This window comes from Pelmatolapia mariae, linkage group LG2 (genome assembly GCF_036321145.2).
Source record: "Pelmatolapia mariae isolate MD_Pm_ZW linkage group LG2, Pm_UMD_F_2, whole genome shotgun sequence".
NCBI classification, from domain to species: domain Eukaryota; kingdom Metazoa; phylum Chordata; class Actinopteri; order Cichliformes; family Cichlidae; genus Pelmatolapia; species Pelmatolapia mariae.
This window is the reverse complement of record NC_086228.1, coordinates 18,138,393-18,157,186: the sequence shown is the minus strand read 5'-3', so window position 1 is coordinate 18,157,186 and position 18,794 is coordinate 18,138,393. Positions and strand designations below refer to the sequence as shown.

At 38.8% G+C, this 18,794-nt stretch overlaps 1 protein-coding gene across 2 annotated transcripts in view; it reads right to left on the bottom strand.

Moving 5' to 3' along the window:
• slit3 (slit homolog 3 (Drosophila)) overlaps positions 1-18,794 on the bottom strand; it is a 229,262-nt gene that overhangs the window by 80,427 nt on the left and 130,041 nt on the right. The window contains exons 1-2 of one of the 2 annotated variants that reach the window (XM_063494245.1): positions 12,237-12,365; positions 11,852-11,923 (exon numbers count right to left, since the gene is read on the bottom strand). Coding sequence is in view for 1 of the 2 variants with exons in the window: in XM_063494239.1 (XP_063350309.1) it covers positions 11,852-11,923 (72 nt within the window). In the remaining variant the exon portion in view is untranslated. Of the gene's footprint in view, positions 1-11,851; positions 11,924-12,236; positions 12,366-18,794 lie in introns of those variants that run through there. The other variant, XM_063494239.1, reaches the window with a different exon arrangement.

The following is an 18,794-nucleotide window of genomic DNA, read 5'->3' as shown; positions in this document are numbered from 1 at the left end:
GGGGATATTCTGACATGTAAGGCAAGCGCATATACACACACATGTGTGCGTGGTTTTCTGTACCCACTACACTGGAGCTGTACAAACAACTGCTTTATTTGGACAGGCATTAGGTTTAAATTACACTCACGGCAAAAGTTACTTTACCTACAGTGGACCAAACATTTTCCGTTAACTAATCTTAACAAAGAGTTGGTTTATTTTGCTTTGTGACTGCTTTCAGTTCAGCTGAAGCAACCATTAGAAAACCTGGAAGGCAGATCAAGATATTCATGCATCATGCGCCATTTAAGTCAAACCACATGGGTATTTTTATATTACAGTACTTATATAGATAAATCTATAAAATTCCCAAAGTTTGGTTGCCAAACAAAACATGGGTTAACAATTTTTTTAAACTGTTTCTTATTTTTGATGTTTTAATTGTTTTAATCGACTATAACATAACATAATATAACATAGTATAAGCCTATATGAGTGCAACACAGACAATGCCTTTTCACCTTAATGTGGCTTTGAAGTGTTAGATCAGCTCGGCCAGGACACATCATTCTCATAAAGAAAGCACAGCTCTCCTGCTGGCAGTGCAGTGCATGATATTATTTCCTTAAACAGTGCTGCTGGAAACATCACAATTCCTATTTCACCATTTCTTATGTTTTTAAGCTTGCAGCTAAACTGATTTAAGTACGGCGCCTCAATCAGTGAAGCTGATGCCAAGAGGTCAACAGCTCAGTAGGTGGAAACATAATTTATTGCCTCCTGCTTTCAAGCTAGATGTACATGTAAAGCAACAAACAAATAAAAAGTAGGAAAAATAGGTCACTTTGGTCTCTCTGATTGTAAAAATAATCACCAAACTATCGCAAATACATAATCTCACAGCTTGACTAACCATTATTTGACATTAACATGGAAATAAGTTTATTTGTATATGTTATAAACATTGATGAAAGGTTGAGTAAATGTGGTTGAAAAAGCCAAAACACTTAAATGACAGAAATTAGCAGAAGAGATGCGAGTAAATCATCTAAAAGATGAGAGGGAAGCAGGAATTAAAAGGAAGGCAAATGGACAGAGGAGGTATACATGACTGGGAAAAAGAAGAGGAAAAGTATAAAGACAAAGAGAACAGGTAATAAGACATTTAGATGAAGAAATATGTGACAGTTTGCATAACCGAGTGTGTTTGAAAAAGGGAGTTACAGGCAAAGTGAAAGTCACCTTGTGAAGTTACAGTGCACTGAGCAACTCTGTCCGTCTGCCCTTATGAATTATGACAGTCGTTGGCCAAAACATCAATGCTACACACACACATGCACTTCACTTTGCTTTTTCTCACTCTGTCCCTCTCGTTTTTCTTTCTTAGCGGTACAGAAAGTTGTGCTTCGCTGAGAAAAGTGATCATAAAATATGCAGCTGATCCACTGCTCTTCTGAGTGCTTCTCAGACCTCTTAGCTCTCTGTGTGTTTGTGATGTGCATATGGGCATGTCATGTAAATGGCAGACTCTCGCTCTCCTTTCTGATTTTTCTTTCAAACCATTTTGCCTGCCCCGCCTTCATCTGTCTGTTTTTGCACATGTCGATTTTTCTATCGGTCTTGGTTGCAATTAATAAAAACATCAGTGTTTAAAGAAATAAAATTCAGTTCAGTGGGCATCATTGCCACGACGCCTGTTCTGCTTCTCGCCATTATTAAAGCCCAGTCCTTTCTCAACCACCTCCCCCCTCTATCTGTACTTGAAAGTTTTGTGTGCAATCAACAGAAAGATGGATCACTTACACTATTTAAAAATATGCAGTTTTTGCTTCAGTTTTATTTTACATATTTGCTCTTTGTGACTGTAAATATACAAAATATATTCATTTTTAGATTTAAAAAGATGTATGCAAATGAAATGCAACATACCTTTAAACTAGCTTCATTTTAATAAAGAGGCTGTTAATTGCCTTGCAATTGATGCTGTTTGTATCACTTTGTTAACATAAACTTACCAAAACAATTACAGACAATAAGTCTGCATTTTTTAATTATTAATTCCATATTAATTTCCTCATGAGTGACCAGGCTAGACACTTCCGGAGCACTGCATGCTGATTTTGGCTTTTCACTTTACATGGGTGTAACATCCCACCCATGTTTGAATACCATAGGAATATCATATTCAACAGAGAGACTACAGTTCGGATGAACAGGCGGCTGCTGTACAGATAAAGCAGTTGTACGTGTTATTGGCCTGTGGAAATGTTAATAGTGGGGTTCTTTGTCACAAGAGCGTGTTTTTTTCCTCAAAAAGCAGCACAATTAAAATGCCAAGGTTCATTAGCGTAATTGAGTGCAGTGACTTTGTAGTGAAACACGCAACAAAGTCTCATCACCTTAAAAACTTAATTCTTTCAGATCTAAAGATAAACGATTAAGTGAAAATTCACCCTCTTAATGAAGCGATTAAATCTATTTATATCTGAAAATGATAAAGTACTTATCATTTATTTTCATTAATCTTCGTTGTCAAGAGAGGGGAAAAAAGCGAGTCAAAAGATCAGTGAACAAAAACTGCATCTAATTCAACTGGTTGAAAACTGGCCGATGAATAATTATTAATTAATCAGCTTCCTATCCGCCTGACATGGCTTCTCGCAACTACTCAATGAGTTCTCAGAAACATACATACTTAGCTTATGTGGTGTGTGTGTGGTTTTGGTGCATGTGTACATCTGTGTATGGGATGTGCTTTGCTGTCAGAACCGTTTATGAATTTATGATTGCGTATGCATGAATTTATTAAGACACTTCTGCATGTTTTTTTCCACTCTGTGTGTGTTTCGCTGCATGTGTGCATAGTTGGGTGCCCTTTCCCCATCTCATTGGGATGCAAGGCGTGAGCCTGTCGAGTGAGAGCTGTCCAGGCTAGCTTTGGAGTCATTAGTGCGCTCGTTAGTCCAGTTATGTTAAATCTAAATTACCATTCATCATCACACAGGGACCCATCATTTATTCTGATGTGGCCTGGCAGACACATGCACTAACTGGATTAACTCATTCAAAGACACGCAGACGCACTTGCCAAAACACAATGGAATTCAAAATCAGGCGTTAGCTATGTGGTAAGTGCTTTAAAATAGATTATATATTATTGATTGAGACATTGCTGACAATTAGAAATAATTGATTTGCCCTTGTGAATGTAAACCACGTAAACTGCAACCTCCTGCAAACAAATGCAACAGAGCAGTGAATAACAAATCAACATGCTACGATCTACTGTATAATTTTTTAATAGGTTAGACTAAACTGTAACCTTAAGGTTATAAAACCCTTACAGGCTGGCAACCCTAATCCCAAGACCACACTTAATATTCTACAGTAATTAATGAAGTTATAAAAAACTTCTCCATGCAGTAATAAGTAAAAACAAGTTTTAAAAAAACGTGCACGGAAGGAAATTAAAACAAGTTTTGTGGCTAACAAGAAGACATTTTTGTCTGCTACTTTGAATTCTTGGTTGGTACAAAGGAATAGAACAGTATATGGGAAAGAGTACAAGGTACAGCAGTGTGAGGCTGGCTGCATTGAGCACTGGCACTCAGCATTAAATTAGCTCTCGCTGAGTAAAAACACACTTCGTGCGCTGGCACACACAGTCATTAGCCGCTGCAGGAGGAATGCCTACCATCTGCGCTGACGTGATTGCGAGGACGAGGTATTCTCGGGAATCAAACTGACAAAGTGGATCGAGCAGCTCCTCTGCCAAATATAAAGACTGTGTTTATCACATAATTACATTTCCACTTCTGCTGTGTTTATTGGCCTTACAAGTTTGAGCACATACAGCTTTGACCATCAAAGGCTTTCAAAAAAAATACAAAAACGGTGGAATCAAAGTATTAGGAGGAAAGCAGACTGTGGGATTGCTGAATTTAATGATCACGGTGCTCTTCACAGTAATGCACTGAAGAAAAGTCATAGTTCAGTCTCCGTTGTTGTATTTGCCATTGTAGTTTGACTTTTGAGAGATAAAACAACAGCAAGTCTTCACCCCACTTAGGATGCTTATAACATACAGGTCAGAACAGGATATGCTTTAGAGCAAGTCTGATTTTTGTAAAGGATGCAAACAATCAAAAGAAGAACTCTTGAAAAATGTGTTTATCAGCATAACCAATATTAATCTGAAACCTTCAAAGCTCGCATAGAGATGAAAGGACCTGTCAAGTAATTAAGATGAATCTTTTTGTTTAATGTTTAGTGGGAAAGCAGAGTGACATGCATCCATAATGTGTGCCATTAGGAAAACCACTTGTTTAGAATTATTTCGCAGCACTAATTGATTCTGATAGGTGTTTAATGACGAATATGATAAGGCCACCCCGGTGTGCATTCTTTCTTGATTTTCAGTGAAGAACAAACAAAAGAACAAATCAAGGGTGACTCTGCCTCTGTTTTCACGTGTGATAGAAAAACGATCCCAGGCTTGTTTAGGCATTTTGCTATTCACACAGAACTGTGAAATAATTGCTATCTTTACGTAACACAATCGCCGCTACCCCTGGCACGGGATTAGAATCTTCTCTTAAATGGGACCATGCCCTAATCCAACAACTTTAACCCAGTGTTGTAGTTGTCTAAGCTTAGCAATGACTTTCTGCTTCTCTACAAATAAGGTACACTGTAACACAAACTGTGCTTGGGAGAATCCTCCAATAAAGGTTTATCACTGTCCCAGAACTGGAAAGCTGATCACTCATACCTTTCAGCCGAGTCTCCCTGGAGCACAGGTACCTTTCTAAAGGGCATCTCTTGCCTGATAGAGAGATATACTGCATGATGTGTTTTCTGTATTTCGACAACCAATGTGTGGTTTTTAATTACCCAACATGGTTTGAAATTGAACAGTAAATTCAAAATGATCATATAATTTACCAGTTCACTGGTTTATGTTTTAAATTTTTTTAACACCTTAATAACAAGTCTTTGGTGGTGCTCTTTGAAACTTTAAAGGTAAAAGTGGCTTTGAAAGCACATTTGTTTCTATGCTCCACAAGAGCATTTTTTAATCAAAAATGCAGGCACTAAAGAACAGAGAGTATAGTATTGTGGCTTCATTGTACTGCGTCTCTTCCAGAAACATGTTGGTTGATGGAGTCTTCCACTTCAGCTGGCTTGGAGCGCCTGGGCCAGTGATGCCAGTCACTATAAAAGCTGTCTACTTTCAGAGAGACTCTCGTTATGCACTTACTTTGAGTTCACTATCATTTTCCCACTAACATCCACACACTCACTCACATAGACCTTTACTGCCATGCACACCACATCTCCTTTTTGCAACTGATTTTATGCGGTGTAAATAAACCGGTTATTCAAGGTGCAGTTTTTTGTTGCCTCTGCCTCCACTTGCCGTGGCCCTTTGAGCTGTCATTATTTTGGTCATGAATAGTGAGTCCTCTCAGGCAATGTTTTATTAGTATACCAGCCATTGCAGACAAGCTAAAAAGTTAATTTCAGATATTTGTTTGCAGCATCCCAGCCTAAAGACTCTTCTAATTTTCTAGCAGAGAAAGCTCACCTAAAATGACTGCAAAATGCTAATTTTCCAAGATGGCAGTATCAGAGTGGGTCTTCATTACTTGGCAGTGGAAAATGACTATCCGGATATTAACAAGAATGTGCAGATGCCCTACAGCACAGGTCAATCTCAAAACAGCACCAATGCAATAACGCATTAGGACAGCGGTTTAGATTGGCCATTCACAATACACATATTTGGCATTCTTATTAACAGATAATAAATGCATGTATATAACATCTTTGTGTTATGTTTATCTAAGCAATGGAGGCAACACGTATTACTTGATTAAAATTAAGCCATATTGCCAACCAATCTTGATAAAAGCTAAAAACCGGAAAATCAAAACATCAGCCACCCAGTGGGGTCTCCGTCCTTACTTTGAGAAACCCTGTTCTGAGTCTATCTGACAGCCTTGGTGGTCTGGAAACAACAAAGGGCCAAATTGAGTCAGTCAGTCAGACATTTGTTCCATCAATAATTAATGCCTCCCTGCTCTCCTCCCTCTGATCCTTTCAATCTATTTTCTATCAGAGTTTCTTCTACTCGCTAATGTCACATCAGTGTTTCTTCCTTCTTTTCTGTCTCCCATTTCATCTCCCTTTCACTCTGATGTCTTTTATACCGCTCTGTCCTACATCTCTTTCTTCTGGTCTTGTTTATCTGCAACAAATGGACAAGGTTTCACCTGCCTTCCTTTTTCTGCTTCTTGTTTGTTTTTGTCCTGCATCAGTTTTACAGTATGTATCTGTCTATTGTTCTTATGTCTGCCTTCTCTGATTCTTTCTCTCCCTGCATTTTATCGCTCCTTTTCTTTGCACACTGCATATCTTTTTGGTCTTCCTCTGCATCTATGGATTTCTCCACTTTCCTTTCTACCTTCTTTTCTGTATTGCCTTGTTTCTCCCTCTCTCCTCAACAGTAGATAAATAAATTATATCCAGGAAACTGGCTGTTTTTACAGCACCAGTATTACATGCCTTCTTTTCTTCTTCTTTCCTCAAATTTTTCCTTCTGTCCCTTTTTTCCCCCCATTCTGCTAACACCCCCCTACCCATTCAACCTCCCCAAATCTCTCGTCTCTTGTCTCTCCTGGCAAAAAGGATGGGATAGGATAGTAACCACAGTCCTTTTGGGTCTAAATAAATCATAGCCCAGCACTGCCTTGCTTTTACAACACCGATCCTCCACTTTCATCCTGGCAACCATGAAAGAGAGAGCAGAGAGAAGAGGAAGCAAGAGCGAAAGAGACTATCTAAGGACATATGAGTAAAGGGAAAGGATATCAGAGGAAATGGTGAATTTAAAGACTCTTTAGTCACATCTGTCTTTCTTTCTAAGCTTCTTCAGAAAGTAAAACTCTTCTGTCAAAGCCAGAGAGAAAGAAGCAGCATTCAAACCCTTAACATCATAGAAACTCTTCTTTTCTTAGAGTACAGAAATTGGCTCTTTGTTGTGAATTGCTGAGATCACTCTAGTGTGTTTTACTTCCCTTCGACTAGTACAGTATGCTTTTTTGTTTGTGTTTTTATTTCCTGTAGGATTCTTCAGGAGGTGAACGTGAATCAAACTGTGATGCTTAAGAACAGTACGTGGCAAAAATTACAGAAAGTGTTAAAGGGGGGAAAAAAAACTTGAAAAATGCAATGATTAAAAGTACACTCCTATTATTAAAAATGAGGAATTCATTCTTTTTTTTTTTTTTGCAAAGAGAAATGATTACAGCTTTTAGTCAATGCATACACAAATTTTTCAATTTGTGACAGGTCAAATATTTTATCTTAAATGTGTCTGAATTTTTAACACGTTGTCTAACTTTATTAAAAAAAAAAAAGCCCCATCACTCCTTTTCATTTCCGGAGAACAATTATAACAAGATTAATGAAACTAACAAACTAAAATCCATTTAGCTTTTACAAAATGAGCCAGACACCCAAATATTCAGCTTTGACGAGTCAAAGCAGCTCCTGTGAAACATATTAAGCTCAGATAAAGCCTAGTCTACCAAGAAACATTGGCTAATTAAAAATGACTAGATTAATTAAAGTGGAGATTCATTAGTGCCACAGAGAGAGAGAGAGAGAGAGAGAGAGAGAGAGCTCCACTTCTTTCAATTAGCATGATGCGCGCACACAGAAATTACTGAAACACACACACATATCTATTTGCCTGCAACCTATGTACTTTCTTATATCTTATGGTTGGTTTATGTGAAAAACATACATTATTATTATAATATTAAATTCCTACGGAAAGTAATGACTGTATTTTATATTTATTACACCAATAATTCATATGCAAGCATTTTGGCCAGCTGTGGCTCAGGCGGGTTGGTGGTTTGATCCTCAGCTCCTCCAACCTGCCATTTTCACCCCCAATGCATCCATCAGTGTGTGTGTATGTGTGTGTGTGAGAGAGATAAAAGTGCTTAGGTGTTTAAAAAAAAAAGTGCTTGTGTCAGTATGTGTGAGGCTTGTAGTAGAAAGCGCTTGGGCTGCTCAATTAGCGTAGAAGAGCGCTATATAGTAAAATATCTGCCCATTTACCATTTTTACCATTTTTGCAGCGCAAAGATACCCAAAGATAATTTAAAAAGTGCTTCAAAGGGAATACCTACATTTAAGAGTAGTCTCCGAACGGTTGGATTTATCTGAATGTCACACATAAAAAACAGCGGGGATAATGAAATTTGTAAGAGGAAAAACTAAGTAAAGCTAGAACTAACTCTCCACCTAAAGAAAAGAGTAGAAAAAAAATCTGGCACTAGAAGTATCACATATAAGCTGGACAAGGACGCCAACAACCCATCAGCCTTGAGTGTTTCATCTGTCGAGAAAAGTTGGCTAATGCTAACATAGTGTCAAGCAAGCCGAAGCGGCACTTGGAAACCAAACAGCCCTTCCGAGGGAAATTTGGCCCTCTTCAGAAGATTTCTGGATCGGAACCAGAGGCAGCAATTTAGTGGATCAAACAAATTGAAAGTGCGACTCAAGCAAGCTGAGAGTCATTTATTGCAAAGAACAGAGAAAAAGCTTCTCATGTAATAGCAAAAGAATTATTGCATAGACATGAAGGTGTAATGTTACATGCAGATGCCAGAAATATACAAGAATGCCTATATCTAAGTGTACAATCAAAATAACTCATATAACGGCGGTGAAGTAGAGGCTAGTTGGCGCAAATATGAATACAGGTGGTTGAGCAGGTAAAGAAAAATATAGAAAACTCCTGACCAAGTGGATCGCAGATGCTACTCCAACTAGGACTTGATTAAAGTTTAAAAAAATGTTTTCTTTATAATTTCGATCTATCTTCTTGACTGACTAATACCCTTTAACATGTCTAAAAACACGTAAAATATTATTTGCAATTTCCCAGAGAACAACATGACATTTTCAAATTGTCAAGTCCCCAGGCTGGAGATATTTCTGCTTGATAAACAACCTAACCTCTGTTTGATGGATAAACGAATTTGTAATAGAAACACTGCACTAAACTTTAATCTAAACCTAATCATCCTAACCTCAGTGCTACTCAGCCATTTCAACAGCCGATGGCTTAAAACTTAAACCGATCCTTGAAAAGACAAAAGCACAAGAAGATACTCACACAGACACGCATAGGTGTGAACAATCAAAAATACATACACCTACCTGATGGTGCAGTCACATGACCTCCAGTCACCGTTATCTCTATCATCCATTTTGTACTACGATCACGGAATCAACCCCAAGAACTGAACAGATGGGACTGCGTCTGTGTTTGTGTGTGCGCAGATATGTGTGAATGCGCATACATCTGTTTGTGTGGCGAATGTGTGTGTTTGTCTGTGCGTGTGTGTTAAGATGCTTGAAATGAAGATCAGTCCAGCAGCAGAATTGCTTACTGTCATTCATGCCCTTTGCACATGAACACAAACACTTCAACGCACACACACACACACACACGCGCACGCGCACACACACACACACACACCTGCCTTTATTAAAACGTCACATTCAGTGAATATACTGTGTGCTGTCATGCTGTCTGCTGTGAATGGAACGGCTGCGTATTTACAGTGAATTGTAAATCCTGCCGAGCACTCAGCTGTCAGAGTCTTATGAATTGCTAATATGTTGTATCTCGCACTGCCGATCCCCCTCTATCTGGCCCCTATCACTTTCATTGTGCGCTGAGCAAAAGTGAGGCCAGGGAATGAAAAAAAAAATCTAACTTATAAAAGGAAATAAAACGTGGAGATAAAGGATACGATGGCTTTAATGAAAACCTACAATACTGTCATTTATAATGAACACGTGCATTGATTTTATTACTTATAGTAGTGGCGATTACATTTTATTTTGATTTGGATGAGGACTACACTGCCACACATTGAACCATTTACCACAGTATCCTCTGCTCTATTTAATCATTTATGTGAGCACATTAGCAGCACCAGACTGCACCAAGAACAATCACACCTACTTCAGCAGGATACTAATCAAGATGTGTCTGATACTGCTGGGAATCTCTCTGAGCTTTTGCATCACATACCTGCTTTCTGCTGTATATCATCTTTATGATTATTGAATTTGATCACATTTTTGATCCCACGATTCTTAAATGGGCCATTTAAAGTAAAAAATACACTGCAGACAAAGGTGGAATCAGCATTACGGAGAAAATTCCTTTAAAATTCTAAATTCTGCCAACTTCCCATGCTTCTTTGGCTTCTCATCCTTATCACAGAATATGTATACTTGGTAGCTTTGCCCTTAATAGTCTCTTTGTGAATATTATTCATGATATAGTAGACATTTATGTGACAATAAGACTTTATCTCAGACTTTCAAGCTGATGACTATAATACCTAATTATTGTCAGAATGTGCTGGAAACCCTAAAAACCATAAGAAAAATCACATTCTTGTCTTGTTCTTTTCCAACATTTAACTCAACTATCACTATCTCTGGGAAACCAAACAATTTCTAGTAGTTCTAATAATTTGCCGGCATATTTTCCAAGTCATATGCAGCCAAAGATGGACAGACAGGTTGGAAAAAGTGGAATCACCTTTTCTTCTTTTGCTTATTCTTCTCATCCCATCCTTACCTTAACTGCCCCCCCCCCCCCCCCTTTTCTCTCTTCTTTTTGCCTGTATTTTTTAGGCTAATCTTTCTTTCACTTCGCCTGTGCCTGATTTCCTATATGATTACTCCTCATTAAGATAATCAGAAACAGTACCACTGACCTTATTAGCTATCAGCAATGCCACTATCACAGAACAAACTTCTTTCCAGCTGCTTTTTCCTAATATCAAGATCTTACACTATAACCTTTATATTCTTTATTTTAGCACAAAATATAGGGAACAGAGGAAAAAAAATAATAACCTGATTCTGTACTAATGGTAAAGTCTTGCAACAGACACACATAGAAACCCATTCATGCACAATTACATGCATTTGTACACACACACAGGTGCGGAAAAAGTGGACACCTTTTTACTAATATAGCTTTCATTGCACAGTGGCCGGTCACACCTCTGAGTATAGTGACAAATGAGTAGCTCTGGAAATGTAGACAGATCAGACGCACACAATTTCTCCTCACACACTCGCGCAGACACACACATACAGACTCAATAACTCACACAGCTGGAAGCAAACACGTTAGAACATTAATGTATCCCCATATACAGGAGGAATCACCCACATATGCTAACACACATGGAGCGCAGAAATGCAGAGCACAGCAGGTGGCAGATACAATGTTTCCCATCCCATTGTTTGTGGTTGTATTTGGGTGTGTATCAATTTAATGTGAGTCAGTGACTACACAATTTCAGGCTGATGAACAGGTAGGTTTCATCTTTGCAAGCAATGCGTACAAGTACTTATACAGCCACCTCTGCAGTCTTTCAAGGATATAACTGAGGATAATTCACACGCAGAAGCATTTAAGAAACTGTCATCTTTAAACAAAATCATCTTCAAGTTACAGCTTTTCTTATACTAAAGACACAAAGCAGACATAGAAAAGTATATGAAGGGGAAAGAGGGACGATACAGAACTGAGAGGGAAGTGTATTCCTTTTAAATGAAAGGAAAAAAAAGGAAAGGGTGAGGAAACTGAATAAGACATAAAGCAAAGCTTATAATGAGAAGAGGAGAGTGCAGGACATATCCTTGTTTCACAGACAAAACATGAAAAGGGGAAGAGAGGAGAAGAGGAAACTGATGAGAGAAGGAGGAGGCAAAGGAGGAGAGAGATGGAGGACCAGGGTTTTTCTCTACTTACAGAATCTCCAGATCGCGCAGCGCTCGGAAAGCTCCATCTTCGATGCAGCTGATGTGGTTGCTGTCCAGTTGCCTGCACCACGCACACAAACACACACACACACACACAGACACACACACACACAGATGAGACAGAGATGGGAGAGAGTCAGGCGCAAGTCTGCAAGGTCCGCTCAGATGGGGGAGGGACTAACAAAAGATGGGTTGCTTGAATGAGAGTGTGTGCATGTGGATATGTGTGTAAGGTGATACCCAAGTAGTGGGCTTAAGGTAGCAGGTAGGAGACACCGGAGTTAACTCTCTCTCTCGCACATGCACTCACTCACACACACTCTAGGAATATCTAGTCCAGATGATAGCACGAAAGCTAAGGTTAAGTCTCTCACCTCAGTGCTGATATGGCCAGCCCTAAGGAGAAGAGGAGAGGAAAAGGAAAGCGCGAGAGAAGAGACCGGTGCGCCGAAGTGGCCTGCCTGGCATCAGCCTATCACCTCCTTCCCCTGCCGCACGCCCAGCGCACACTGGCCACCGGGAGAGAGAGGGGTGAGAGAGATAGGCACAATAAAGAAGAGAGCGAGCGAGCCATTGCTACTAAAGCCCACCCTGCTTGTCTGTTCTGTAAATATTAATTGCATCTCTCCTCTCCCATCCTCCTCCTCTCCCTCCCCCCATGTCCTCTTTTATTCTTTTTTCCTCTCTCTATAGTGAAAGAGGGAGTAATTTCATTACATTAGGCCAGCCAATCCATTAAGGGCCTTTTACCGGCTCTGTCACTGAAACAATTTCATTAAAAGGAAAGCCTCCGTAAATCAACCTACAGTCACGACTCTGCCTCTTGTTCCCATTCTCCTTCCTTCCTCCCTCTCTCTCACTAACTCCTCCATTTCCAGGCTTGCTCAACGACTTGCTTGCTGGACTACCAGATGCACCCTGTACCCCACTGCCATCCATCCTTTGCTTTTACTTTAATTTGCTCGGCTCTAGGTATTCAGCTCCCCTCCCCACCAACATCATCCACCCCTCATGAACCCAGCAACCCTGAAAAGTCCACTTCCTCCCTTCCTTCCTTCCTTACTTCCTTCCATTCCTCCAACCCATTCATCCCTCTGTCCCTCCTACCTCATCTTCTTCATCTACAGGAGAGTATGGATGGACTGCAGATGAAAATACACAAAGGGCAGACATTTAGAAGTGTCCTCATGTCCCTTGTAAGTGGCATTTAACCTATTACACACACAAACACACTCAGACAGGTGGACACAGGTAGATTAATAGGGTAAACACAGCACAGAAAGATTAAAATACATACAAACTGACAGAAACACTATGAAACTATTTATTGTCTGCTCTTGAGCCACTACACCTTAATCTTTTGTCTTCTTCTCTTCCCCCAATCTCCCTTCCGCTGGATTCCTCCATTGCTAATCACTTTTTCTTTGACTTCGACCATCTTATATTCGTTTCTCTCCTCTTGTTTTGGATCAGTCTTCTCCACTTTTCATCTCTCCCAATTCACAATCCATGTTTTTCTCTCATCTTGTCTTTTATTCCCCCTTCACTTTTTCCCTTTCGCTCTTCATCTACCCATCTCTAATCAATTTCGTCTCCCTGTTTTCCTTCATCAAGCTTTTTAATTTATTTTTTTCCCTTCTGTGTTTACCCTGGTGTCTGCATGGCACACTGCAACACCTGTTAAATCAGTCATGTCAGCTTTTAACCCTGAGGAAGGTGCATCCCAAAAAGGCAGCTATAGCTTTCTCTCTCTCTGTAGGGCAGCAGAAATCACATCAGAACTTCAGGGGCAGTGCATTTTTGCTTGTTTTTGTATATACATGTCCACAGTGCAAGTCTGTGTAAAAAATCTTAGAGACATATAAGTCCTCGGAGTATCTGAAAATTGTATTTACTACAGTGCACCACAGGTACACCTCAATATTCTGTATGTCCGCTTATCAACAACAGGCAGCTGGCCAGAGAAGGCCCCAGATGCACCATCTTCAGGCAAGATAAATGTACAAACTAAATGTTTTTAGAGCACATAGCAGTACTAGAGAGTCATTATCTTATCACAGCTCTTTATACAAGAACATGCAAAGCAAACTCAGAAATATTTCTATTGAGACAAGGCTTCAGCAAAGCTACCATACAAAGTTCACTGTAATTTTTCATTGTTTGATCATTATACTCTCTGAGGCGGTGCTGACATGTGCAGCAGGGTCACAGAAATGAGTTCACGGCACAGTGTAGTAAAAAGTGTTTTTCAAGTATTTCTACCTGGTATTGACCAGCTGCTAGTGGTTAACAATTGGCATGGTTTTGGTTTGGAGTAAATAGAGAAAATATCAAACCAATCCATACCCACAGGCCAGGTTTGGATCACAGCATAATTATTTTCAACCCTCCAAAGGCTTCCATAGAGTGATGAGATGCCTGGATTTTCTTTGAAGCAATGCAATTATATCTTAAAGGTGATTTAGTGTTAAGTTCTAGCTCCTAGCCATTGTGGCACTTCATTAACTGAGCACGATCTGTAAAGATTGGACAGGATCAACAATATGGAGCACTAAACAATGATGGTATATGAAAGTGTACATAAAAGAATAGTCTGGGTTTGTGCTCTTGTCATAAGTCATGTCTTGAAGCTATTTTTTTTCTTTGTTGCCCACTTGTTGGATGAGAGCCGTCAGTGTAAGCATCTGTTAAATGACTGAGTCTAAAATATAGTGAGTCTGGGGATCATCAGCATATGGTTGTGCCATGTTTTCTGTTTTATGTAATTAAAAGGCATGTATTTTGGGGGAAGGAAGAATGGCGCACAGCCTAAACAGCCATATGGAGATGCATGGCACTGCTAAAGTTGACTAGTTATTACAGGCTTTTTATTCATGGCACTGTTCTTTTAATGTCGAGGAATAAAGTGTAGAGACAGACAACCAACAACAAATTAAGGTCTTTGTCATTCTATTCATACATCAGAATCTATGTGTGAAGAATGGCAATTCATGTGGTGTCACGTGTCTGAAGGAACTTTCCATCCCACACCTGCTGTTCTAACCTGGGCTCCTGTAACTTAACAAAGGTTACCAGTTATATTAAGCTATAGCTTAATTTAACTGGAATCATTTGTTTATATTTTACAAATAATGTAAAATATAAACAAATGAAGATAATTTGGAACCTAGGTGAATCAGCCAATATTGGTGTCTTGTTAGCCTGACATCACAGTACAGGGGTCCAGTTCAGCCTTCACCTTAAAGTGCAAATATGTCTAGCTGCTAAACGTCATCTTTCCAAAGTTACCTTTTCATTTAAATGAAAAGAATACCCATGAAACATTTTGTAAAAACACTTCACTTCTAAATGTAACAGTTCTTGGTTGCTGGTTAAATTTTAAGCTGTTAGTTTGCTTTTACCCCAAAGAGAGTGCTAATTCTACAGTCTAGAACAGGGGTGTCGAACTCTAGGCCTCGAGGGCCGGTGTCCTGGAGTTCGACACCTGTGGTCTAGAATAACACAAATAAATGTTGTGTAAGGATCTGGGCTAGTGGAACTTTAACCTCCTAAGACCCGAACTCTTCCATGGCATGCATTATTAATTTCTCTTTGATATTTGGTCTGATTGGGACCTCATGAATGTAAAAACAAAGAATTACCAGATTTTTTTTTTTACCTAATTTTTGTTTCTAAGAAAAATCAGAGCCACATATGAGGATATTCATTTAAAATTTTGATAGAACAGTAATAGTATAGTGTCCTCGTAAGCTGATATCAGGCCCTTGTAGAGCAAGATTTAGTATTTTGGTCTAAATAACCCAAAATGTGATGTCCACATATGTGGACGCCAGGTCCTAGGAGGTTAAAGCAACCTCGGTGGAAACTTTAACTATAGATTATGTGCTTTGTTTAATATTTGCAAAACCTAAAAGCAATAATTTAACAAAGCCTTATTCCAGGCGTGCCCAACTCCAGGCCTCAAGGGCCGGTGTCCGGCAGGTTTTAGATGTGTCCTTGATCCAACACAGCTGATTTAAATGGCTAAATGACCTCAACATGTCTTGAAGTTCTCCAGAGGCCTGGTAATAAACTAATCATTTGATTCAGGTGTGTTGACCCAGGGTGAGATCTAAAACCTGCAGGACACCGGCCCTTGAGGCCTAGAGTTGGACAACCCTTGGCTTACTCAGTTATTCTAACTGCAAAATTAATCAAAGATTTGTATTCTTGCACTTGACCTCTTCTATGACAGAATTAAAGACAAGTCCAGAAATCTATGGAATAAAAGAAAAGTTGTTATTATCTTCAGTAGATTTTCCATGCAAGACGAAAACATACTTTTCTGAGCCTTCAGACTGTCTCAAAGAGATATAAAAATTAGTTTAATGATTGTATATTCTAAGTATCAAAAGGAAGGAGCTTGATATTGTTACAGTATTTCTAACCCTCAATCCTAACCATATACTTCCCAAATAATTAGTTTTGGTTGCCCTAAATTTCACCAAACCTGTTGGCTTAATCCTCAACTGTTCCCACGATCCCCCTTCCTCCAAATTCTTCTCCTATCTTTTGCCATCCTGGCCTCCATCACTCCATCCACTTGGGCAAAATACCCACATTTTGGAAAAGCAAATGTGTTTGGCACAACAAAGCATTTATCCACGATTCTGCTTGCTGGACTGGACAGGACATGTTACTTAGAGAAATTGTATTATGCAATATGCCCTTCAAGGAATTTATTTTTATCTGGCATTGACCTGAGCTGTATGTTAGGCTACTCCCCATGTCAGATTAATCACTTTTACATTGGAAATGACAGTTAACCACAATTTGCATTTTCAGGTAGTGTCAATCATACAGTCGTCTTTGGTGTCTTGAACTGAATACCCAGTGGCTACACTAGAAGCCAAAAAATAAGTAAGTAAATAAATAAATACATAAATACATACATAAAATGGCTCACAAGCATTATGGGTAGGGGATTCTCATCCCTTAATAGAGCTGACAAAGACTCTTAGACACTTGCTGAAATATCTTCAGGTATTTATTTCTCTTTTTGATTACTTTTTCAATCATATCACCGCTCTCCTCCAGAAACTTTACTACTCTGCCTTTCCGCAAAACGGAGAAAAGATACTTGTTTCTACACTGGCAGCTACGCTTGAGCTTCCATCTTCATCCACAAAAAACAATTTCATCATCTATAATGTAATTGGATTCCTCTGACAGCTTTTTACACCAAGCACCTTGATTAATGGTGACATGATTGGTATCAGTCCAGGGTAAGGGCAAGTTTGTGTATCCATGTGCGCGCTCTATATCTGTACCTTTGTGTTGTATTCTGAAACCCTGTGTGTTCCAGTCATGGATGTTTGTTACAGGAGATAGAACAGGGGTCCAAAATTTAATTTCCTTCCATATAATTAGTTAGTGTGTTTAATCATGTCTATCATAAGGCCTATTGGCAGACTGATTCAAAGCTTCCCTCTGCTACCATCTGGAGCAGAGGTAAGCACACATGGACATACACAGACATGCTGTCTCTGCATGAAATCATCAGTGAGCAACCACTACTAACTGAGTAATTAATAAAAGATAGGAAGGAAGGAGGACCATAACTGTGTTTTCACCCCCATGAATTTTAAGAAATAATGTGTCACCAAAACTTTAAATTATTGGCAATCAAAAACTTCAAACATTTGTTGTCTTTGTTGGTAAAGGAAGTAGACAATGAATAGTGATGGACACAAATAGCAGACAATGGAAAAGAAAGATTAATTTGTTATTGCTTTCTATTATAAGACACTTTAAACAATCACTTTGAGTGTTCTGATTTAGGTTTCACTGGTTGATCTGTAAGCAGATATACATGGCACCGATCTACCAATAAGGTTTTTGTATATACTCCCAAGTGTTGCTGGAATTTTGACTACTGGTTCCTGCATCTATTTTTCCTCCCTCATTAAGTGAATAAAAAAGGAATGATTGAACTTCTTAAAAGCTTTCATCCAACCATTTTCCTAACTGCTTGCCCAATCAAAGGGTATGGACAGGGGCAAGAGGCATTTCATCGCAGCACTAACGCAGACAATCATTCACTAAGGAAACTAAGGATTACATTTACTTTTAGTTACCTTTCTCTGACTCGCAGGGACTTCATATAGATTAGGCTGTGTATTGGAAACACCTGTAGGTGAACAAAAATCTAATTTAAAATGGTGAAAAAAAGCTATTTTAGAGGAGTGTGTGTTTGTAACGACTAATAGTTGGTTATTAGGTTGGTTGGACTTACAGTCGGTCTTTCACATAGGTACCAACGCTGGTGGACATCTTTTGAAACAGGTAATTAAAAGCCTTTTGTATCATTTAAAGTGAATGATATTTGCATTTAATGTCCATTTAGATTTGAACAATACAGGGTAGGATTTGACTTGCTAATGATAAGTCTGCTTTTAGTAATGTTCAAGGGTACAGGAATAAATTATGGTTTTATTGTCCACCTTTTTCCACAAAAAGATGCAATCAAGGACATCAACGAGCTTCCATTAAAGTCTCTTTATTGTTGTTGTTGTTGTTGTTGCATATTAATATAGATTAACTGAATATAAAATAAAAATAGCTTGAAGTGCATTTTATACCAACTTTAGCAAAGAACAATGAAAAGAGCTGGACATGACAGAGTTCCAGTAAAAAAGAAAAAAAAATATTCCGGAAAGCCGGAAATCTAATTTCTTGATGTATTTTAAAACTGATCGTACTTTATTGTGTTTTCTTGTATGTGATTTTAGGTCAATTTACCATCAAAACTAAATTACAAATCCTATCATTAAAATGAAAAAAAAAAAAAAAAAAATAGGACTTTTAGGTGAATGCAGTCTAGCCATGTAAATCCTTTTGCATTCAGACAAAACAATTGACATTTTCTACCTCATCCCTCCATCTACCTACTG